General features: G+C 37.5%; 1 protein-coding gene across 5 annotated transcripts; it reads left to right on the top strand.

The window, feature by feature from the left end:
• Positions 1–4,851: 4,851 nt before the first annotated feature.
• LOC130721471 (putative E3 ubiquitin-protein ligase LIN-1) lies at positions 4,852–13,535 on the top strand. 5 transcript variants are annotated; one of them, XM_057572268.1, is made up of 17 exons: positions 4,852–5,279; positions 5,835–6,772; positions 6,995–7,052; positions 7,158–7,526; positions 7,649–7,734; positions 7,847–9,124; positions 9,601–9,745; positions 10,150–10,407; positions 10,497–10,806; positions 10,892–11,016; positions 11,103–11,222; positions 11,313–11,438; positions 11,784–11,906; positions 11,988–12,098; positions 12,529–12,672; positions 12,903–13,151; positions 13,252–13,535. In XM_057572268.1, exons 2-17 carry the CDS (start codon positions 5,835–5,837, stop codon positions 13,267–13,269), a joined length of 4,458 nt encoding a protein of 1,485 aa, XP_057428251.1. In that variant the 5' UTR covers positions 4,852–5,279; the 3' UTR covers positions 13,270–13,535. The 5 variants fall into 5 exon arrangements, with proteins under 5 accessions (XP_057428251.1, XP_057428252.1, XP_057428253.1 ...); XM_057572269.1 differs by lacking the exon at positions 4,852–5,279 and adding an exon at positions 5,347–5,364; XM_057572270.1 differs by lacking the exon at positions 4,852–5,279 and adding an exon at positions 5,386–5,403.
• Positions 13,536–14,296: the final 761 nt, after the last annotated feature.

The raw sequence follows: 14,296 nt of genomic DNA, 5'->3' as shown, positions 1-14,296 counted from the left end.
CTTGAGAATGTTGATAGTCACAGTCCAATTGTAACACCTCAATTTCTCAATTGAGGAATCACATTAAGTAGCCTAACAAAGTTTAAGGACTATTTCGCAATCCTAAAGAAAACATGACACTTTTTTTTTGAAAGCAACTAAACATAGATGAAGACATATCATAGCCTTAATTAAACAACTTGTTCCCGACATATAATAATAGTGACTTACAATAACATAAGCAAGGTTCCAAAATAAATACGCACACTTAAACAGTGGCGAAAACAGAGTTTTAGTAATAGAGTTTTCAGATGACGAAGAAGACTCGAAGCATAAACTACTAAGAGGAAACTAAACAGTTTCTTCCATCCTCGCTCCGCCGCTTACTATCCCTCCTCCATCTCAGCATGGCTAAGCATCGCCAGAAGGCTCTTCATCACCTAATAGTTAAGCCCCCAAGCAACAAATAGCAAACATAAAGGGTTAACTCCATGCAATTACCACATATAAAAGCGAAAACATGTTATTCAAACTTAATCATATAACGTGATAATTAAACTAACAACTTATATCAAGTTAAATGACAATTCATTGAACAACATAGCATCAAACCAAACGTCAATATCATCGAATGTTAGTGGTCCTATAATGCGACTATATGCTATTACCAAAATTGATCGATCAATATCGTCTCTCAAGACGGGACAATCACGCGGGACCACACCCACCTCATCGCCACTTAGCGTCACTACGGACGGGACAATCGCGTGGGACCATACCCCCCTCATCGTCACTTTAGAACATCTTGAAAGATGGGACAATCCTGTGGGACCACACCCACCTCATTGCCACTTTATAACGCCTCGAAAAACGGGACAATCTCGTGGGACCACACCCACCTCATTGTCATTTTATAACGCCTCGAAAGACGGGACAATCACGCAGGATCACACCCACCTCATTGCCACTTTCCCTATATGCCAAGTCAGTCACGACAATTCCCAAACCAATATTCAACTCAGAATAACCACATGTTATTCATAATCTCAACAACAACCAACGGTCGAAGCCCCAGAAAATGGAGACACACGTCTCAATCAGTTCACACGGCCGAAGCCTCTAGAAAACATTTGGCACAAGCCTCAGAAACAGTCAACATAAGCAAGCATACAACATTGTAGGCATACAATATTTCAATCAACGCCAATCAAATTAAACATCTTCATCTCAAACGCAAGCAGTGCGATTAAAACAGACAAGACTCAAAGACGTTCTAAAACTGAGTTACCCTTACCTTCATGAGTAGAAGTAGTGCATGGAAGTCGCGAACCTAGAACACAGGAACACAGTCTCATCAACACAAACTCCACAAGAAACAAACAATCTAATAACACTAATCGAAACCGAAAAGAAAGCTTTTAAAGCTTCGGAGTTCCTATTTAGGCACGAATAGACAACAAAACTTCGTTTGCTAAAACGCGCATAACTTGAGCTACAGAACTCGGAATGACACAAAACCAAAGCCAAAATTTCGACAGTTTTACAAAAAGCTCATAACTTTGAGCACAGAAAGACATAGAGAAAAGCGGCAGAATTTACGATCAGAGGTAAGGAATAGCATCAGTACCTTGACGTCTACGCGTAGCAACGAACAGAGCGACGATCAGGCAAGAATCGGCGAAAATCTCTTCTCCCTCATTCCTCTTGGTGCTCGCGGGTTTGGTGCTTGGAATATATGGTGAAGAATTTTTTATTCTTCACCTATTTATAGGAAAGGGAAAACGCGGGAAAATGAATATTTCGCGATTCTGATTTTTCCTGCACATTCCTCTGTGAATTATAAGAGAGATTCCGGCGACAAAATCCCAGAATTCGAAACGGGTTTTTTGGAATTTAAGCAAACGATTCACTAACGGTGTTAATCGATTTAACCCGAAAAGTTACTTTTTTGCAGTTGATGTCGGATGAGAAAACTTCCTTCTGAAGAAAGATTGGAAACATCGAAAGAAATGAGTTAACACGTGTGGAATCTTCGTTTGAAGCTCCGAATAGAAAAAGTCTTCATCTACGGTTCATTTTAAGGTTCTTGAATTGTCAGGAACTTAGTTTCGGCAAACTTCCGAGAATTGAAATTGATCGTTCGTACAGTCCAGGGTTTCGTGTCGAAGTACTTGTCATGGAAAGGAATAAGAGAAATTCTTATATTCCTCTGAAGATTTTTGAATTTCGCTTCTACAGTGCTTTAAGAGCAGATTAGCCCTTTACTAACATTTTCGCCCTAAGGCGGAAGTGAATAAGACTCGTGCTATAACCTATAGTGACTATAGAACTATTCTTAGTCATTTCCTGAACTTTCTTCTTCATAATACTAATCCAAACATCAAACACAAGTCAGGTTCCTCTCACGCGTACACAGAATCCTATGCGTGAGCTGAAAATTAATTACTTATTTAATTCTAAAATCCTGGGTCTTACACCAATCCCAACTCATATTGCTTGAACATTGGATATCGGATCCCGCAAACCATAAGGTTGACATCCTACTTATGCATAAACATCTTTACAACCTCCAAAAAATTAGAATAACATGCAATATTTTTATGCCCCAAACCTCATACATGGAGAAGACTTGTGTAAATTTCAAGGAGCTCTGCATGAAAAGCATCCTCCTCCCAAAGAGAACTCAGATCTTGATAACCACCCCCCAACATGATCACAGAGCACACCTCCCTCACTCATCATGTTTTAGCTAGAGACCTAGCTACCATAAGTTGAAATAGACACCCACCATCTCTCTCTCTCTCTCTCTCTCTCTCTCTCTCTCTCTCTCTCTCTCTCTCTCTCTCTCTCTCTATACAACCCAGACCCACGATTGAAGACTTCCTCCTTCAGTGGCATAACTCATTAGAAGCGATCAAAACTTGTCAGAAAACCACGTCAATGTGCCAAGGTTGAGGGCAAGAACATAGTTGTTCAGCAACTTCCAAATATTCCAAATAGTACAAATAACCACAACAAAAACAAAGTTATCTTTATTTGCGGTTGTGCAACGAACTAATCCTGAAAAGACAAACGATTAGGAAGATGAGGCAATAAGGAACGAAGTCAAGCCCACACCCGCACAAAAGAATGGCAATTGCGCAGAAGATGATCATTGTCTTCAATGTGAGCATTACATCAAATACAAACAACAGACGCACTAAGCTTGCACTAGAACCTCTTTCGTTTGTGGGTAGAGCATTATTCACAATTAGCTACATTAACAATCAAAGAGTTCTCTAGAGCACACGCCATCCAAATCATACGCCACAGTCGCGAACTAGGACGCCCGTCATCACTCAGAAAATTATAAGCATTAGCAGTACTGTAGCAACCATCATTATTCCAGCGCCATAATAATTGATCATCAACACTCGAAATCGCAGTATTTTGAATTTCCTCACAGACATCTTGAGGCAACAAGGTATGAAGAACAATGAAATTCCACCCTCCTTAATGCCAAAGATAAGCCACCCAAAAATCGATATTAGAAATACGCACATAAGGAATACTGTCACAAAGCATACCGGAACCTAGTCAATTCTTATACCAAAGCGACGAACTACCATCACCCAACCGCACATCGAAACCACTCTCAATAGCATCATTAGTCTTGGTAATACCCTTCCAAATACATGAACCACATGTTCTATAATGATCTATAAAAACAAATTGGCGGACATACCCAATTTTTGAAAATTAGAAATTCTATAACCAAAATCACTCTTTTAAACATGAGAGAGTCAAATCACACAATCATGATATATTAGGGACCAAAAGTGAAATTAAGTTTTTTTTTTTTTAAATTGCAAATAAACGAGGTTAGGTTATCTCTCTCTAGGATAATAAAGTGGGCTGACTGGCCATGAGCTCATAAAAAAGTGTGTCAATCATAGCCCACCCACTTATTGGTATTTGGGATGAAAGTCTAAACAAACTCATATTTGGACCATAAAGTGAATGAGATGAAACTCACTTATGATCGTCTCGGTTAGCAAAAATGAAATTCACTTAGTTGTGAATTCTTTAGGCATTTTCCAACAATATTGGGCTTAATAGTATTTTGGATAGACGGTAACACACTCCAATTTTTTTCCATGCATGTTCTATAAGACCTTACACAAGTACGTTCTTGATCCCGCCAAAAGCATGCTAGGAAAATAAAAAACCCAACAATATACAGGACTACACGTACATGGATATCTTGGGGTGGTGGTTTGATATGTTCTAAAGCTAACATGATATTTTTCATTCCTTCCAAGCATGTCCAGTTCAAACCGAAAGGCCAACAACAACACCAGTTGCTATTGTCAATGCAATCGGTGACCAATCATTTGCTAGTAATATAAGCATAAAATATTAGAGGTACTTTAGCCTTTGCGCAATATAATATTTCACGAGGAAAATGATGGGTAGATAATTGATGAGTGCAAATATTCATAATGAGAAAAGAAGAGAAGAAAAAAATAACAATGTGTTATATGATGTAATGTGATAATAAGAGAGATGAAGAGAAAAGTAAATGCATGTGGAGTCATTGTAGAGTTTTTGTTCCATTTAGGTGTCTAAAAATAACTCAGATTTACTTTAGATATATTATATATTACGAAGGAAAATTACAAGAAAATGCTAATATTGTAGAGGTCTTTGGTTCGAGTAATATGAATGGAGAAAATTATCGCTGGAATAGTTATTATAATCGTTGATATATGCAAATGTTTTCGATTCTAAAACATGATTGATTCCGGTGGAGGACAATGTAATACAACAAAAAAAAAAATAATATTTAGTACGTGCCTTAATTTCTTGGTCCACGCTTTGCTTTTGTCATCAAACTCATCATACTCCTTCCTCATTCTTTGCCGGCAGAGCTACTAGCTATTTCCAACCTTGCACCATATACAGACACATAATATAATCTTCTCTCTCCATTTCTTCTTAATTGTTCTTGTTGGCATAAGCTAAAAGTTACAAGGACTTAGTTCCCAGAATTGGCTCATTCATCATCATGTCCTTGATCATATAAGTGCTTCTTCTTTGATAAAAGTCAAAGCTGCCAAAAGTTGGTGTCAGCATTTGAGTTGTTCAACGCTGCAACTAAGTTGAATTTCTCTGTGGACCGCCATCATCACCAGCTAGCTGCATGCCTAGCAGGAAATTCTGAAGATCATGGGGTGTTAGTTAGTAGTTACATCTCATGAAGGATCAGAGTGGAAATTAACCTGTAGTGCTTGAAGAGAAGAAGGGACAAAGGAGCTAAGGTCAAAGATCTAAACTTTGTAGAAAATTCTAATTTGGGTATATCAGAATCAAGGTTTTGCTTTGATTCTTGTACCCTTTTAGATTGTGAGTATATATATTTATATACCAGTGATATTTAAAACGGTAGGTAATTTGGTTAGGTACTTAAAAGTACTTTTTGGCTGTTTTTAGCTGGTCAACTTATTCTTAAGTTCTGTAGGTTTTGTGCTTAAAATTGCACATGTTTTGACTTAGAAATGTTGGTTGAGGTTGAAAATTCTGATTTATTTTGAAAAGCATGTTGGTACTTAAAGTCCTGGTGTACCTATAGATGAATTTGGTTTGTTTCCTATATGATGGATTGTGCTTAATACTCAGTTCTCCTTCTCAGTTTCTTTGCTTTAGTTTCCTTTATACTCCTTTTCTATTATCAATTGTATGGTTGCAACATGAAATTTTGTTGGAGTTGACAGAAATTGTATGGTTCCAAGAATCTACTATGGATTTGGTTCTTTGTTAATCTTTGCATGTTGAAGTTGTATTAAGCTTTCTTTTTTGTGGTTGTACTTTGGCAGATGGCAGGAAACTTCAGATTCATGATGGATCAGAAGGATATTGTTAGATTCTTGACTACAACTGTTGATAGTTTCATTCAAGATCGATTAATCAACAAAGAGCAAAGAACCCAACACAAAGAACAGTGTGCAGAGAGGTTAGCAGCAGAAGATGGAAGTGGTGACAAAGACACTGAGGTGGAATACTCTGATCAAGCAGTATTAGCAAATCTTGATTGGGGTATTGAAGCCCTTGAGGAAGCCATCAATACCTATAACATGGAAACCAAGCTTGCAAGGCTAGATTATGCTGAGAAGATGTTGCAAGTGTGTGCAATGTTGAACCCTAAGCAAAAGATTGCTGGAGTTCCAAACTCCTACCTCTCAGCTTGGGCACACCTAAACCTATCCTATTTATGGAAGCTGAGGAATAATGTTCAGAATTGTATTTCTCATGCTCTTGAGATGTTCATCGTTGATCCCTTTTTCACTCGGATTGATTTCGCTCCAGAACTCTGGAAAAGCCTGTTTCTTCCACACATGAGCTCAATTGTGGGGTGGTATTCAGAGGAGAGGCACAGGCTTATGATGGAGGTGATACCTGACTCTGCTGATTTGTCCTTCACAGCTGATTTTGAGCAATTTTTCAATGAGTCTTTGGTGCTTACTATGAGGCCACATCAATTGGAAAAGTTGCAAAAGCTGGAGCAGCTTTATGGAGAGTCCTTGGATGAAAACACAAAACTATATGCAAAATACTATAACGATTGCATGAACTCTGATTCCTCTTCAAGTAAGAAGGCGGTTCCTATGTTGCCAATTGCTGAGCCCCCAATGACTCCTTTGCATGAGTTGAGCCGGACTATTCCAGATTTTGTTAAATTTGGTCCTATTTTACCTAAGAGTGCTGGTTTTTCTCTGGCACCAAGATCTAAAGATGTCTTAAATGAAACAATCAGGTTAGAATTCATACACAATGGTTTTATATCATATTTCTAACACACGGGTTGCCGTGCCTGTTACTGTTTTGCATGTGCTTGTGTGTGTTTCAATATTCACTATCAAAATGTTCGTTATATTGGTCATCTACATAGCTCAAGAAAGTTCAGCATGTAATCTTTTTCCATTCATTTGAGCCTCCTAATACCCTTATGTACTTTTTGGCTGCTGAATTTCAACAGAGAGAATGTAACTTCCAGCAACTTGAAGGAGGAAAAATTATCCATATGGGGTGCTAAGGTGAAAGAAAGTTATTTATATGCTTGTTGCTAATAATATAGCTTTTGATAAATGGAATTAGAAGAGCATGTGTGTATAGGCCTTATGAATAATTATCATATGCAGGATACCATCATTGAAGAGAATGAAGATGATTCAGATTCTGAGCTTGAGAATGAATCTGTGGATTCTGATGACAAAAACAATATTTTCTCACCTGGAATGAAGATGATGAAGTATGAGGGTGTTGAAACAAAAGTTGATCTATCATGCCAGAGGAATCAAATACCTTCTCCTGATATCTTCTCTCCCTTGGATTCTCCAAGAACTGCTCCAAATAATTCATCTCCAAACCCTGATATGCATAGTAAAAGAGATTCCAAGTTTTTGCGCTTATCATCTAGCCGCATCAGGGAACCAACTATTTCTGACTCCTTAACATCATCTCCAGACATTAGCATTGATAACATTTCAAATGCTGATAACGAAGTGATGGTGAGTCAGATACGATCCATATAAGCTCATTAGTTACTATTACTTGTATCTTTTTTAATTGTTGCGAGGTGTAATTACTATTTTTTTTAAGTTCAACAATGTAATAGTTCTTTGGAATATAGGTCTTGAAGAATATTCAGAGGAAAAATGATAACCAAACACTGAGTATGAATCATGAGAATGAGAACAGCCTGATACTAAATGGCAGGTAATCACCACTTTTTATATATGGTATATTCTAGGATGCGCCTAGAGGTTTTTTATGCTAATCTTTGTGCTTGTGACAAGTAAGAAAAAAATCTTTGCATTTGGGTTTGCAGTTCCCTTTGTGAAAGTGATGATGGATATCAAAGCTTCAATTCATTGCCAAAATTAGAGAAGCTGAGTATGGGATCAAAACCACCCAAAGATTTTGTTTGCCCAATTACAGGTCAGATATTCTGTGATCCTGTCACCCTTGAAACTGGCCAAACCTATGAGAGAAAAGCAATTCAAGAGTGGCTCAGAACAGGAAACACAACATGCCCCATCACGCGACAGCCTCTATCTGCAAGCATATTACCCAAAACAAACTATGTTTTGAAGAGATTGATTACATCTTGGAAAGAACAGAATCCTGAACTAGCTCAAGAGTTCTCAAATGTTAACACACCAAGGGGTTCTTCCTGTTCTCCATCAGCAAAAGACATCCCAATGCTCTCAACTAGGCAAAGAACAACTGATTCACCAAATCATAAGAACAAAGATTATGCTAGACAAAGGAGCAATAGATTTATGCCAGCTGCTATCACAACGTCTCCGACAAGTGTGCTATCTCAAGCTGCAGTTGAAACAATTGTGAATTCCTTGAAACCTTACATTTCAAGTCTATGCACATCAGAGAACTTGCCAGAATGTGAAGAAGCTGTATTGAAAATAGCAAGATTGTTAAAGGACTCAAAGACTAATCCTCAGATTCATTCTTATTTATCAAAGCCAACTATTATAAATGGTTTAGTGGAAATTCTTTCAGCTTCTCGGAATAGAGAAGTTCTGAGAACATCAATTTATATTCTTTCTGAGCTGATTTTCACAGATGACAGTGTTGCAGAAACACTTAATAGTGTAGATTCTGATTTTGATTGCTTGGCTACTCTACTCAAGAATGGTTTGGCTGAGGCTGCTCTTCTTATTTACCAACTACGGCCGGTTTTTGCCCAGCTTTCAGCTCATGAACTTATACCCTCTCTTGTTGATGTGATCCAGAACAAAAATGAGGAGTTAGATGATTTTCAGTTAGTTATAGACCCCAAAGACGCTGCCATAGCTATTCTTGAACAAACTTTAATGGGAGGGGATGAATATAGCAGGTCTCTTAATGCTTCGAGTGTTATTTCAGCAAATGGAATTCCAACCTTGGTGAAGTATTTGGAGAGGATGGAAGGAAGGAGGTCTGTGGTTTCCGTGCTCTTGTGTTGTATGCAAGCTGAAAAAAGTTGCAAGAACTTGATAGCAAACAGAATTGAATTGTCTCCTGTTCTTGAATTATTCCACTCAGGAAATGATAGTGTGAGAGGAACATGTGTGGAGTTTCTCTCAGAACTGGTTCAATTAAATAGGTAAGCTTGCAGCTTTCTTACAGTACAAAAAATCTTCCTCTCTTCAGCTATTCACTGTAAAATGAAATATCCATTGATGTGTTACTGTTTTCATCTTGTTCAATGTTTTAGAGGTGCATAACTGGAGAAATTAACAGTCTGTCTATGCTTCCTGCTAGAAGATGATAGAAACCATATTCATGTGAGAAACATCAGTTTCATGTTTACACTAAAATGGAGAAATTAAAGCAACCATAATAGTTTATTTTTCACCAGTAATAACTCATTATGTGGAAAAGGTGCATATTTTTCACACCAATCAGAAGAAGTAATACTTAAATGTTTTTCCTATTAAACATTCCCCTCATTTTAATTTACAGGAGTTTGCCTTTATTATATTAAACTGTGAAGTCATGTTTTTTACAAGTTGTACTGTTGTGCTATTCACATCCATTACAGACTCAAGAACTTATCATTACTTTTCTATGGTGCTACAGAAGGACAAGCTGCAACCAGATACTGCACACAATTAAGGATGAAGGAGCATTCAGTACAATGCATACATTTCTTGTATATCTTCAGATGGCTCCTATGGAGCATCAACTTGCTGTTGCTAGTCTCCTTCTTCAGCTTGATCTCCTGGTCAGCCTTTTTAGATAAAATTCTTCCTATTAAAATAAAATGTGGTCTATGCTCTCCTGTTGCCTAACCATGTTTGGATTGATGGAAAGAGATGGAATGGAAGGGAACGATAATAGGTTTCATTAGTTAGATTTTTTAAAATAAGATGGAATGGAACATGATGAAATTCATTCCATCCCATTATTCCACTTTTTATTCCCTTCCAATTTGTGCAGAATGTGATGAAAAGGAGTATTTTTTTTCTTCTCAATTAATTCATTCAAATATCCAAATAATGAAATGGTAGCTCTACTACTTCATTCCATTCCTTTCCATTTCATGCCATCTTATTCCATTTTATTCCCCTCTCTATTAGATGTGAAAACAAAACCTAAATATATTTCTTGTTCTGGTTAAATCTTCAGGCTGAGCCACGAAAGATGAGCATTTACAGGGAAGAAGCTGTAGAGACTCTGATAGAAGCACTTTGGCAGAAAGACTTCTCAAATACCCAAATGAAGGCTTTAGATGCTTTACTATTTCTTATTGGACACATCTCTTCCTCCGGAAAGTCATACACTGAAGCTTGGTTGCTCAAGATTGCAGGATTTGATCAACCTTACAATGCTTTAATGAAGGTCGAGCAGTTAGGACAGCATGACAATGATTTGATAGAAACAATGGTATAGGACTTTGTGAAATTTTGGTTGTTGTTTTGGATTTGGTTGATAACTGACTTTTCTCCATACTAACACAAAATTTTCTTACATAGGAGGATGAAAAAAATGCTTTGAACTCTTGGCAGAAAAGAATAGCATCTGTGCTTTGTAATCATGAAAATGGTTCAATATTTAAGGCTTTGGAAGAATGCCTAAAAAGTAATTCCTTAAAGATGGCAAAGTCATGCCTTGTTCTAGCCACATGGCTCACACACATGCTCTATACTCTTCCCGATACCGGTGTAAGGGATGTTGCTCGCAAATCCTTGCTTGAAGAAGTTATAAATGTTCTTCAGTCGTCCAAGAACTTGGAGGAGAAGATCCTGGCTACCCTAGCTTTGAAGACATTCATTAGTGATCCAAGTAGGTTTGTTATAATAGTTGTAGACACTGTCTGTGTGTGTTACTATAAAAAGGAGTACTAATTTGAAAAGTGTCAATTTTTCAGGTACTCATGAAGCTCTTAGAGTTTACGCTAAAAGCATCTATAGAACCTTGAGGAGGCTGAAGAAATATTCAGTGGTTGCAGTTGATATTATGAAAGTCATACTAAATTTAAAATCTGTCGATGTGGTAAGTGGAATGGTGACTTAGGATCTGGTTCATTACATGTGATGTATTGATTTAGAACAGTAACTATTTCAATTTCTATTTTATAGACAGAATTGTGGAGTTGTAAAGAAGTTGTTGAGTTAGATTTGAGCTCAAATGGTGAGGTGCTTTCTATGGTTTATCTGAATGGTCAAGTCTTGAGTGGACACACTGATGGAACTATCAAGGTAGAGTGTCCTAACAATCAGAAACAGTATAGTCGCGTGCATGTGTCTGGCTAATTTTTCTAACAGTGTCATTTGATATCTTCCTACTAGGTATGGGATGCAAGGAAGAGAATACCAAGAGTGATTCAAGAAACTCATGAACACACAAAAGCTGTAACATCTCTTTGTTCTTCAGGTGATAGACTATACAGTGGCTCCTTAGACAAAACCATCAGGGTAAACTTTCTTGCTGTTACAAGATAAATTCGCATAGAATAAAGAGAAAAAGAAAATAATTATCCATTCCCAGCATAGAATAAAGTGATTTTCCTGCAATAAATTTGTTAATAAAGTTTACTGGAATATGCAAATAGAAATGAGTTTGTTTACCATAGAAAAAGCTAGTGCATTCTTATAGTTTGTTATGTACTCTTAATTAACCAAAACAAATAGTAGAGTGAATCTTATGAGTAGTTAGTTACTTACCTTATGTTTACTTCCCAAATTACTTGCATCTTAGTGTTTCCTGTGTTTTAATAGAGCATTGAATATGTATAACTGATTAATACTTCTTATGCACAGGTTTGGACAATTAAATCTGATGGTATTAAATGTATAGATGTTTATGACATTAAGGAGGCAGTGCATGAGCTTGCAGCCAATGATAAATTGGCATGCTATGTCTCTCAAGGAACTGGTGTTAAGGCAAGTTTAACATTTTGCTTGATCAACTCATAAAATCCAGTTCCATCATAAGATAAAATTAATAAAATTTGATATTTACAGGTTTTTAATTGGTCAGAGGCTCCAAAGCTCATCAATTTCAGCAAATATGTGAAAAGCCTTGCTGTTGCTGGGGACAAGCTGTATTGTGGTTGCTCTGGTTACAGCATCCAGGTAAGCAACCATCTTCCTACATTGTTTCATGTTCTTGTAGAATCTTTAGCTGATGTAACCAACCAACAAAGATTGCTTAAGAGTTAATGATAGGTAACCGTAGCTAGTTAGTTGTTAGGTAGTCAGTCGAGGTAGTTTTAGTTAGTTTGAGAGAGTTAGTTAGAGGGTGAGAGAGGAAATATTATAAACAAGAGATAGATAGTGAAAAATATCACCTTTTAGGATCATCTGTAATTGCGAATCAAGGAAAGGTGCTGAGACTCTGAAATTACTCAGCATCGTTGTAGTTTATATACTCGAATAATATCAGTTTTCTTCTTCTTATTGGTTGGTATCTATCAGTTAAGATCCATGTGTTCTTTCAATGCATCCAAAAGTTTCTCTAGAAATTGTCCATCTTCCTTACAAGTTATGGGGGTGAATATGGCAGGAGGTTGACTTGTCAACATATACATCAAATTCCTTCTTCACTGGTACAAGAAAATTGTTGGGGAAACAAACCATACACTCCCTTCAAATACATGATGATTACCTCTTTGCTTGTGGTTCTTCAGTTGATGCAACTGCCGGAAAGGTAAATGCCAATTCTAACTCCAAGACAAAGTTATTGTGTGTGTTTGGATACTAGTGTTCATCATAAACGGATTTTCATCTCAACTCATAAGAAGTTTCATTCAGTTTTTGTCTTAAAATATGTGCTAACGCCCATTTACGCCCAGCTGATATCCAAACATAGTCATTGTCATTATAAATAAGCATCCTTCATTGTTAAACTAACTCTTCCCTTCAATTGATGTTTGTAAGATATTTTCACTTTCCCAAAAAATGGTGGTGGGATCACTCTCAACTGGGCTTGACATTCATCGCATAGCCATCAACAGTGACTTCATATTTGCTGGTACAAAATTTGGCACCATTGAGGTTTGGCTGAAAGATAAGTTTACCCGGGTTGCTTCCATCAAAATGGCTGGTGGTCACACAAAAATTACATCATTAGTATCAGATGTAGATGGTATGATGCTTTTTGTTGGTTCCTCTGATGGCAAAATCCAGGTTAGGCCCTTATCATCATAACAGTCATAAATCATGATAATAATATAACTAAGTTACTTCTTTCCATTAACCCCCTTTCCTCCATGGATTCTTGCTGCAGGTTTGGGCTTTGGATTAAGCACAATCAAAGGAAGGGTATAATGTCCCTTTTGCTACATGTACATGAATTGTTGATGAGTTCTTCCTATTTAGGTCCCTTACAGGTTTTATAGGAGTGTTGTTCATTGGATTATATCAAATAAGATCTTCTAAGTCGAAGGTTTATGGAGCACGTGCAACCAAATGGAATTATTTCTTGAGATTACAAGTAGGAAATGCTACATTGGCAAATGACTAAACAAAAGCACATGACATGACTCATTGAATTATTTGTTGCAATTATAAGCACTACCAAAAAATTTCTTTAAAGAAACTAAACTTGGTGAAAATGTAATTTAAGAACATAGTCCCTTAAAAAATTAAAGCAAGGTACATTTTATTATTCTCCTGAAAATGTTTTTTGTTCTGAATTTGGTAACCACTAAATGAATTAGACAATTAGTATACACCCAAGACCAACATACCACAACTGCTCAATATCATCCACCATCACTACCACCACTTTGCCCTCCACCATTGCCAAGCACCTAAAGTCGTTGTCACTCTCCACCATCGCCACGACCGCTGCTTGACACCTCTTACCGCAGTCGAGCACCCTCCATCACCATCACCACGCAACAACCTCCACCATTGTCGGTATCGTCGTCTGACTTCCTTCACCATCTTTCAACACCCTTCACTAGAATCTCACTCGGTACCCTCCAAAACTGATGTCACCCACCTCTGCCGCATGACAAACCACCAGAACTACTTTTAGGCACCAACCACTACCATTGCTTAATACCCTCCACCAGCACCACCACCTGACATCCCAACCACTGCCATCATTGCCGCACACCATCAACCATCATTGGCATACAACACCCTTGCCGCTAGGCACCTTCCACTACAATCACTATCACCAAGCACCCTTCATCACCACTGCTCAACACCGTCACACGAAACTCCACCTCCATTGCAACCTGACAGCCTAAACCATCACTAGTGGAACTTATCATGTGGAGGTGGAACTTAGGAATAATAGCAATGGTGGTGGTGAATGATGC

This window comes from Lotus japonicus, chromosome 5 (genome assembly GCF_012489685.1).
Source record: "Lotus japonicus ecotype B-129 chromosome 5, LjGifu_v1.2".
NCBI classification, from domain to species: domain Eukaryota; kingdom Viridiplantae; phylum Streptophyta; class Magnoliopsida; order Fabales; family Fabaceae; genus Lotus; species Lotus japonicus.
This window is presented reverse-complemented; position numbering and strand designations above follow the sequence as displayed.

Excerpts from the sequence above, each read along its gene's own strand:
- LOC130721471 (XM_057572267.1), top strand. Across the intron at positions 11,017-11,102 it reads ATTTAAAATCTGTCGATGTG|ACAGAATTGTGGAGTTGTAA; the intron begins GTAAGTGGAATG and ends TCTATTTTATAG. Across the intron at positions 11,223-11,312 it reads ACACTGATGGAACTATCAAG|GTATGGGATGCAAGGAAGAG; the intron begins GTAGAGTGTCCT and ends TCTTCCTACTAG.